General features: G+C 48.6%; 1 protein-coding gene across 2 annotated transcripts in view; it reads right to left on the reverse strand.

Annotated features, from left to right (window-relative positions):
* The window catches only part of usp18 (ubiquitin specific peptidase 18), a 53131-nt gene extending 43640 nt beyond the window's left edge, over nucleotides 1-9491 (reverse strand). The window contains exons 1-2 of one of the 2 annotated variants that reach the window (XM_072551423.1): nucleotides 9379-9491; nucleotides 3742-3809 (exon numbers count right to left, since the gene is read on the reverse strand). Coding sequence is in view for 1 of the 2 variants with exons in the window: in XM_072551422.1 (XP_072407523.1) it covers nucleotides 3742-3809; nucleotides 9129-9162 (102 nt within the window). In the remaining variant the exon portion in view is untranslated. Of the gene's footprint in view, nucleotides 1-3741; nucleotides 3810-9128; nucleotides 9186-9378 lie in introns of those variants that run through there. The other variant, XM_072551422.1, reaches the window with a different exon arrangement.
* Nucleotides 9492-10391: the final 900 nt, after the last annotated feature.

Here is a 10391-nt window from a genome sequence, read left to right on the forward strand (position 1 = left end):
AACCTGGGTGGCAACTTTGAGGGATCTATGGACATAGACCCCAAGATCCCTCTGTTCCTCCACACTGCCAAGAATCCTGCCTTTTACCCTGTATTCTGCATTCAAATTTGATCTTCCAAAGTGAATCACTTCACACTTTTCCAGATTGAACTCCATCTGCCACTTATTAGCCCAGCTCTGCATCCTGTCAATGTCCTGTTGCAACCTACAACAGCCCTCCACATTATCCACCACTCCACTTCTTAAGTACTTCTTAAACGTTATAAAACTTTCTGCTCCTACCACCCTTAGGCCATAGCCAGAGTGTTATGTGCAATTCTGGAATCCACATTACTGGAGGGAGAGCACTGGAGAGGATGCAGAGGAGATTTACCAGGATGTTGCCTGGGCTGGCGAGTTTCAGTGATGGTGAGAGATTGGACAGGTTTGCTTGCTTTCCTTAGAGCAGAGGAGAGGGGACATGATTGAGATGTATAAAATAATGAGGGGCATAGTTAGGGTAAGCAGTCCTCCCCTTGATGGAAAGATCGATGACCTTGGGGAATAGATTTTGGGCAAGGGACAGAAGGTTTAGAGCGGACGTGATGATAAACAGAAAATGGTGGGGATTTGGAACTCACAATGTTATTTACTAATGGCTCAGATAATGGCATCAAACTTCTTATATCCAAATTTGCTAATGACTCAAATTTAGGCAGAATTGTAGACAGTGTAGATGATACCGTAACGTTATAAACTAATTCTGAAGAAGGGTCATTAGATGTAAAGTGTTAACTCTGTTACCCTCTCCGCTGATGTTGCCAGATCTACTGAATTTCTCCAACAATTTCTGTTTTGTGTTTCAGATTTCTAGCGTCCACAGTTCTGAATTTTACTTACACAAATTAGGTCTGTTTTCTCTAGAATTTAGAAGGTTAAGGGCTGATCTGATTGAAGTCTTCAAAATATTAACAAAAAAAGGCAGGGTAGACAAAGATAAGCTATTTCGACTGGTTGGGGATTGTAGAAAAATAGGGGGCATAGTCTGAGAACTAAGGCCAGTCTGTTCAGGAGACATGTTAGGAAGCACTCCGACACAGAAAGAATGGTTGGTGTTTGGAACTCTCTTCCACAGATGGCAGTGAACGCTAGATCAGTTGTCAATTTTAAATCTGGGATGGATATTTTTTGTTAAGCAAAGGTATTGAGGGATATGAGCCAATGGCAGGTATATGGAGTTACCTCGATTATCCAAACTTCAGCTTATTCAAACAAGATCTCAAGGTCCCGATGCTTGGGTAAACTGTATTATCCGAACATTCAATTATCCAAATGAAATACTCCCCGCACGTGTCATTCTGGAGCAAACCCACACAGACACAGGAAGAGTGCGCATATTCCACACCCAAGGCTGGAATTGAACCCGGGATCCCTGGCACTGTGAGGCAGCAGTGCCAACCACTGAGCCACCATGCCACCAGTTTACAAAGTGGATAGAGATGTAATGATCTGTTTGTTGGTCTGTAGTCTTCATATCTGCTGTACCAGGGGCATAAGTTAAAACTGGAGAGACCAGATGAGGGATGGAGAGTTACAGTCAAGCATTGAACATTTTCACAGCCATGGAACTGAATCCACAGCCTGTTCAACTTCAGGTTGCCCTGTACTCCTATGGAGAAAGTGAGGACTGCAGATGCTGGAGATCAGAGCTGAAAATGTATTGCTGGAAAAGTGCAGCAGGTCAGGCAGCATCCAAGGAACAGGAGAATCGACGCTTCGGGCATAAGCCCTTCTTCAGGAATGAGGAGGGTGTGCCAAGCAGTACTCCTGTTCCAAGTACTCCTGTCCCTACAGTCAATGGAAGCAGAGGGATTTACAGAGCAGAGGTTGGTTTCTGGACTCATTGTCTGGGCTCATTCTTTATTAACCCAATCTGACGCCCTGTGATTCTGTTTAGAAATAGTTGTCACTAATATAAAAAGTGCTTTGACCAGTCCCTGTGGCTGAGTGAATAAAATTCCCTTCACTTTTCCCCTCATGCTCAGGAAGTGTTCAATTTTCCTATTTAGTTTCCAGAATGCTCCTGCAGACCTTCCCTCCCACCTTGTTTATTCCAGCAGTTTACTTTCTCACTGTCACCTCCTTGCTAACCTGTACCCCTCCACCACCTTGACTTCCTTGACCTCCCACTTGCTCTGCAGTCAGTGTAAACTGGAATATTGCGTCACTGTCCTGATTTGGGATCTTGCTGTGCAGAGGCTGAAACCAACCTGAGGTATAGGAGTGAGGAGGCAGGAAGCTAATATCACAACCCTGCTAATTTGGAAAATGACAATGAAATTCCTAAATGTCTGTAAACACCCAGGTGTTTCATCAGTATCCTTTGAACTCCCTGTCTGACAACAAGGAACTGCAGCCTCAGATAGGGTGGTGATAAATCGGGAATGTGGACTTGTCACAGAGCAAGATGACAGGGGCTGCATTTAGCAATTTTGCCCACCATGCTGCTGATATAGCTGCTGTAATGGGGCAAGCTCATACTCAGAGATGAGACACTAGCAGAGCGCTGCCATAATGAAGTTGAACAGGCTGTGGATTCAGTTCCATTGCTGTGAAAATTCTCAGTGCTTGACTGTAACTCTCCACCCCTCATCTGGTCTCGCCAGTTTTAACTTATGCCCCTGGTACAGTAGATATGAAGAGTACAGACCAACAAACAGCCTCTCGATTTACTTACTAAACAGTGGCTCAGTGGTTAGTACTGTTGCCTCACAACGTTAGGGACCTGGGTTCGATTCCAGTCTGTGTGGAGCTTGGACATTCTCTGTGTGTCTGCGAGGGTTTCCTCCCACAATCCAAAAGATATGCAGGTTGGTTCATTGTTCTCATGTCGAGTAATGGCTCTGGGTGGGTTATTCTTCAGAGGGCCAGTGTGGACTTGTTGGGCCAAATGGCCTGTTTCCACGCTATACGGATTCCATGATGAGAACCAAAGGCTGGAATGATTCCTAATTTCCCAGGTCGTTGCTACACACTAACAAATCTCCCCTCAACCCAGTATCACCAAAAATCTCAAATTTCCACATCCTTTATGCTATCACCCCATCCCAGGAGAAATAAACCAACCCCCACAGGTATCGGTCTGACACACAGCAACGATAAGACTCCCTAGGGAGGAAATGAGGACTGCAGATACAAGAGATCAGAGTCAAGAGTCCGGTACTAGAAAATCACAGCAGGTCAGGCAGCATCTGAGGAGTAGGATGAGGCTCATTCCTGATAAAGGACTCTTGCCCGAAACGTCGATTTTCCTGCTCCTCGGATGCTGCCTGACCTGCTGTGCTTTTCCAACTATAAGATTCGTATGAGCTTGCCTGGAAAGAACGACACAAGACAAGGGGCTCCGAGACATGGCAGGGGAGGTTGGGGATACGATGGGGAGGGGGTCAATCAGACAGTTCATCTCCATGGGAATCAGGTTGCAAAGGCAGCATAGGGCACATTATTAGTCACAGTTACTGGAAGCTACAGGGAAAAATCAGCTTGTTATTCTGGTTCCTGATGCCAATCCAGTGATTCCTAATCCCAGTTCAGTAACTCCTAATCCGAGTCCAGCAATTCCTAATCTCAGTCCAGTAATTCCCACTTTCAGTCAGACATTGACTTAGAGTATCGAAGCAGTCCCTTTGATGAACAGCCCCCAAGTATCATTGAAGCATAAGCTCAGTTCTTTGGCTGGACAGAGAGAAATACTGAACATACCATCAGCCTCGTACTGCCTGTGGACTCCTTGCTTTTACTCCTTGGTATTTCCTCGTTGTCGTTGCGTTCTGGCCAGAATAATAAAAATAAGAGATAAAGACCGTAAGAAAACCATTAGAAACAGGACCAGGAGTGGGCTGTTCATCCCTGCGAACCTGCTCCACCCTTCACTTGGATCATAGCTGATCCAACATTCCTCATAACCATTACTGATCAAAACTCTATCCATCTCAGTCTTAAATACACACAAGGACTCTGCCCCCACAGCTCTCTGAGGCAAGGAGTTCCAAAGACTCACAACTCTCTGAGAGAAGAAATTTCTCCTGATCCGTATCTGAAATTGGTGCCCCTTTATTCCGAGACTGTGCCCTCTGGTGCTGGACTCTCCCATGGGGGAAGCATCCTCTCAGCCTTTACACTGTCAACCTCCTTAAGATTTGGAGATGCCAGTGTTGGACTGGGGTGTAACGAAGTTAAAAACCACACAACACACCAGGTTATAGTCCAACAGGTTGAATTGGAAGCACTAGCTTTCAGAGTGACGCTCCTTCATCAGGTGACAGTGGAGCTCCTTAAGAATTCTCTCTGTTTCAATGGGATCATCTCCCATTATTCTAAACTCCAGTGAGGAGAGTTTCAACCAGTTTAGCCTTTGCTCATAAGGACAATCCCCCCCCATATCTGGGACATGCTTATGAACCTTCTCTGAACTGCCTCCAAAGAAATTATATTTTTCCTTAAATAAAGGAACCAAACTGCTCTCAGCATTCTAGATGTGGTCTCACCAGCACCGTGTATAGTTGCAGGAAGATTTTCTTACTCTTATTCTCCAACCCCCTTGAAATAAGGGCCAGCATTCCATTAGCCTTCCTGATTAACCTGCTGCCCTGTGTGCTTGTTTTCTGTGTTTTGCACACAAAGACCAGCAAGTCCTTTTGTGTTGCAGCTTTCTGCAGCATTTTTCCATATATATTGCATCCTGTTCTTTTATTCCCCCGTTCCAAATTGAACAACTTCAGATTTTTCCCTCCTTTATGATTGACTCCAGCAATTTCCTCACGATAGAAGTGTAACTAACTGGTCTATAAGCCTCTGATGAGCTGGAAGTGACAGGCAAACATCATGTGGGTGTAACAGTCAGACCGCCCATGATTTGGGGGTAGCAGTCAGATGTTGCCTGTAAGTAGAGCATAACTGCCAGATTCCCAGACACTTGAAAATGATAGTCAAAATTCCTGTAAGTTGGAACAGAGAGTCAGTCCTCCTATAAGTTGGGGAGTAACAGACTCCCTTTAAGTTGGCGAAATTGAGGACTACAGATGCTGGAGATCTGAGTCTAGATTAGAGTGGTGATGGAAAAGCACAGCAGGTCAGGCAGCATCCGAGGAGCAGGAAAATCAGCGCTTCGGGCAAAAGGCCTTTTCCTGATGAAGGACTTTTGCCCGAAATGTCGATTTTCCTGCTCCTCGGATGCTGCCTGACCTGCTGTGCTTTTCCAGCATAACTCTAATCTCCCTTTAAGTTGGCACTGACAGTCAGACCTCATGTTGGGAGTGTAGCCTGACATCAGCTAAAGTGACAGTCAGACCTTTATAACCCTTGAAGTAACATGTAGCCTTCCACCTGAGTTGGGAATGATGGTGAGACCTATGAGGAGAAGGGTACTCCAGGGGACCCAGAAAGAACAGTCAAACCCTTGTAAGAAAGAATAAGATCTCCTGTAACTTGGGAGTGACAGACTGTCCTCCTGTAACCTGTGAACAACAGTCAGTCCTCCTGCAACCTGGGAGTGACAGTCTGTCCTCCTGTAACCTGGGAGTGACAGTCTGTCCTCCTGCAACCTGGGAGTGACAGACAGTCCTGTAACCTGGGAGTGACAGTCTGTCCTCCTGTAACCTGGGCGTGACAATCAGTCCTCCTGTAACCTGGGAGTGGCAATCAGTCCTCCTGTAACCTGCGAGTGACAGTCTGGCCTCATGTAACCTGGGAGTGACAGTCAGACCTCCAGTAACCTGGGAGTTACAGTCAGTCCTCCTGTAACCTGGGTGTGAGAGTCAAACTTCCTGTAACCTGGGAGTGACAGTCTGGCCTCCTGTAACCTGGGAGTGACAGTCAGACCTCCAGTAACCTGGGAGTTACAGTCAGTCCTCCTATAACCTGGGCATGAGAGTCAATCTTCCTGTAACCTGGGAGTGACAGTCAGTCCTCCTGCAACCAGGGAGTGACAGTCAGTCCGCCTGTAAACTGGGAGTGACAGTCTGTCCTCCTGTAACCTGGGAGTGACAGTCTGGCCTCATGTAACCTGGGAGTGACAGTCTGTCCTCCTGCAACCTGGGAGTGACAGTCTGTCCTCCTGTAACCTGGGAGTGACAGTCTGGCCTCCTGTAACCTGGGAGTGACAGTCAGACCTCCTGTAACCTGGGAGAGACAGTCTCTCCTCCTGCAACCTGGGAGTGACAGTCAGTCCTCCTGCAACCAGGGAGTGACAGTCAGTCCGCCTGTAAACTGGGAGTTACAGTCTGGCCTCCTGTAACCTGGGAGTGACAGTCTGGCCTCATGTAACCTGGGAGTGACAGTCTGTCCTCCTGCAACCTGGGAGTGACAGTCAGTACTCCTGTAACCTGGGAGTGACTGTCAGTCCTCCTGTAAACTGGGAGCGACAGTCTGTCCTCCTGTAACCTGGGAATGACAGTCTGTCCTCCTGTAACCTGGGAGTGACAGTCAGTCCTCCTGCAAGCTGGGAGTGACACTCTGTCCTCCTGTAACCTGGGAGTGACAATCTGTCCTCCTGTAACCTGGAAGTGACAGTCAGTCCCCCTGCAACCTGGGAGTGACAGTCAGTCCTCCTGTAACCTGGGAATGACAGTCAGGCCTCCTGTAACCTGGGAGTGACAGTCAGTCATCCTGTAAACTGGGAGCGACAGTCAGTCCTCCTGTAACCTGGGAATGACAGTCAGTCCTCCTGTAAACTGGGAGTGACAGTCAGACCTCCTGTAACCTGGGAGTGACAGTCAGACCTCCTGTAACCTGGGAGTTACAGTCAGTCCTCCTGTAACCTGGGTGTGACAGTCAATCTTCCTGTTACCTGGGAGTGACAGGTAGGCCTCCTGCAACCTGGGAGTGACAGTCTGCCCTCCTGTAACGTGGGAGTGACAGTCTGTCCTCCTGTAACCTGGGAGTGACAGTCAGTCCTCCTGCAAGCTGGGAGTGACAGTCAGTCCTCCTGTAACCTGGGAGTGACAGTCAGACCTCCTGTAACCTGGAAGTGACAGTCAGACCTCCTGTAACCTGGGAATTACAGTCAGTCCTCCTGTAACCTGGGTGTGACAGTCAATCTTCCTGTTACCCGGGAGTGACAGGTAGTCCTCCTGCAACTTGGGAGTGACAGTCTGCCCTCCTATAACCTGGGAGTGACAGTCAGTCCCCCTGCAACCTGGGAGTGACAGTCAGTACTCCTGTAACCTGGGAGTGACAGTCTGTCCTCCTGTAACCAAGGAGTGACAGTCAGGCCTCCTGCAACCTGGGAGTGTCAGTCAGTCCCCCTGCAACCTGGGAGTGACAGTCAGTCCTCCTGTAACCTGGGAGTGACAGTGTGTCCTCCTGTAACCAAGGAGTGACAGTCTGTCCTCCTGCAACCTGGAAGTGACAGTCAGTCCTCCTGTAACCTGGGAGCGACAGTGTCTCATCCTGTAACCTGGAAGTGACAGTCAGTCCCCCTGCAACCTGGGTGTGACAGTTAGTCCTCCTGTAACCTTGTTGGGACAGTCTGTCCTCCTGTAACCCGGGAGTGACAGTCAGCCCTCCCGTAACCTGGGAGTGACAGTCAATCCACCTGCAACCTGGGAGTAACAATATGCCCTCCTGTAACCTGGCAGTGACAGTCTGTCCTCCTGCAAGCTGGGAGTGACAGTGTGTCCTCCTGTAACCTGGGAGTGACAGTCAGTCCTCCTGCAAGCTGGGAGTGACACACTGTCCTCCTGTAACCTTGAAGTGACAGTCAGTCCTCCTGTAACCTGGGTGTGACAGACTGTCCTCCTGTAACCTGGGAGTGATAGTCAGTGTTTCTGTAACCTGGGAGTGATAGTCAATCCACCTTGCAACCTGGGAGTAACAATATGCCCTCCTGTAACCTGGGAGTGACAGTCTGTCCTCCTGTAACCTGGGAGTGACAGTCTGTCCTCCTGTAACCTGGGAGTGTCATTTCTGTCCTCCTGTAACCTGGGAATGACAGTCAGTCCTCCTGTAACCTGGGAGCGATTATCTGTCCTCCTGTAACCTGGGAGTGACGGTCTTTCATCCTGCAATCTGGGAGTGACAGTCAGTCCTCCTGTAACCTGGGTGTAACAATAAAAACAACCTGCCTTCCTGTAACTTGGGAGTGATGGTCTGTCCTCCTGTAACCTGGAAGTGACAGTCAGGCCTCCTGTAACCTGGGAGTGACAGTCAGTCCTCCTGCAACCTGGGAATGACAGTCAGTCCTCCTGTAACCTAGGAATGACAGTGTCTCATCCTGTAACCTGGGAGTGACGGTCTGTCCTCCTGCAATCTGGGAGTGACAGATGGTCCTCCTGTAAAGTCAAAGTGACAATCCCCCCTCCTATGAGTTGGGATTAACAGTTAGATCTCTCATGTGTTGAAAGTGCCTGTGAGACCTACCATGAGCTGGGAGTGTTAGTGAGACATCCCATTCGTTGGTATTGAGACCTTGGAATGGCAACCAGTCTGTCCACCGGTTGTGAAGCAAGTTAGACCAAGGAGACCCAGTGGACATGATCTACTTGGAGACCCAGTCGGCCTTTAACAACGGACAAGAAACGAGCATGGATCGAGGGCTGGCTGTCTGGCAGAAGGCGGAGAATCGGGATAAAGGGTCTTTCCATGATTGCAGCCAATGACTCGTTCACAGACGCATTTTAAACTCTGCTTTAATCTCTCCGCTAACAACGAGGCGAATTAATTGATCAGGAACAGTTCCTTCCCGTCACAGGAGCTGGCTCTGTTGTCTGTGTCCAGCCCCTGTCTGCAGCTACACACTGTCCCTGCCCTTCACCGGATCTGCAGCAAGTCCACAATATCTGTGAATATTCATTGGCTGTGCGAGGTCCGAGGTTTCATAGCCCTCATCACCCTGATTACTGAGAGCTGGGCTGACTGAGCATTCAAATAGAGTATGACATTAATCTGGTTTTAATTACACCTGCCTGAAGGCCTGACAAAGAATTTAATAATAAGATCTCTTTACTGAATATGACAATATAAAATCTTAAAAGAACGATCACTCATTGGGGTTGGAGGTGGGGACACAAACCCTGACATCGCACATTGATCACTAAAGCAGGCAGGACAAATTGAGACAATGTCTCCTTCACCACCTCAGAGCCACTGACCTCGTCCAGCAAGGACACACCGAAAGATCCACATGGAGTTAGCACGATCCACCACCTTCCTGAGGATGGACAGCAAGAAATCCGTCTGAGCCCGTCAGCAAAACCGAGAAGTCCCCCCAAGCAAACTTCCTGCCAGATTTCACCTGAACCCTGTTCCCTCTCGCCCCGTCCCGCTCCCCCGCCCCCGTGCACAGATTCTCTGTCTCACTCTGTGCCCCCCTCCAGCTCTCCCCCTTCCCCGGACACTCACTGAGTATCTCCCCGCTCCGGCTCCGAATCCAGTTCTGTTCAGCCGCAGACTGCTCTCTCTCTCTCTCTCTCCTTCACTTTCACTTTCATTTCCCAGAGATGAGCGAATCCGTGCGAAACTGCCAACTGCCAAAGAGAGGAGTTGAAAATCCCCCAACGCCAGGTTATAGACTGAACAGGTTTCTTTACCAGCACCAAGTTTCGGCTCGCTCCTCCTTCAGCAGGTGGGGCAGGATCATAGGAGAGAATTTATAGGGAAAAAATCAGAGTGTCACACAACTGATGCGATTTGTTGAACAAATCTGGATTGCTTTTAGGGCTTTAATCACTTGGAATGGGGATGCAAGTTTTGATTAGTATGTAAATCCCAGAACTTCTTTCAAGTCACAGTCCTGAGATAACTTAAGGTTTTATAAAGAAAAAGGGACATCTCTGTTCAGGCATTATTATGGGATTTACATGTTAATCAAAACCTGCATCCCCATTCTCAGTGATTAAAAACCTAACCTCGATTGAGGCTTGTTCAATACATCACATCAGTTGTGTGACACTTTGATCTTTTACTATAAATTCTGTCCTATGTACCTGCCCCACTAATGACCTGATGAAGGAGCCGCGCTCCGAAAGCTAGTGTTTCCAATTAAACCTATTGGACTATAACCTGGTGTTGTGGGATTTTTAACCATGTCCACCCCAGTCTAAGACCAGCAAACCAGGAGTGACAGGCCAGAGAGGAAACAGAGAAAGGAAAGGGAGAGGGGGAGAGATGTGGAGAATGGTTGGGAGGGAGTGCAGGAGGGTGGCAGTGATGGGAGGGGGATGTGTGGCAGAGAGGGAGGAGGAGAGAGAGTGAGGGGAAAGACAGTGGGAGGGGGGTGAGAGGGGAAAGGGATGAGACAGAGGAGGAGGGTGGGAGAGGAGGGAGGGGGAAACAGGGGAGAGAGGGAGGGGTTGGGTGATAGAGAGGGAAGAGAAGTGGAGGGCGGTGAGAGAGGGAATAGAGGGGATGGGTTG

Source organism: Chiloscyllium punctatum, chromosome 32 (genome assembly GCF_047496795.1).
Source record: "Chiloscyllium punctatum isolate Juve2018m chromosome 32, sChiPun1.3, whole genome shotgun sequence".
Lineage (NCBI taxonomy): Eukaryota > Metazoa > Chordata > Chondrichthyes > Orectolobiformes > Hemiscylliidae > Chiloscyllium > Chiloscyllium punctatum.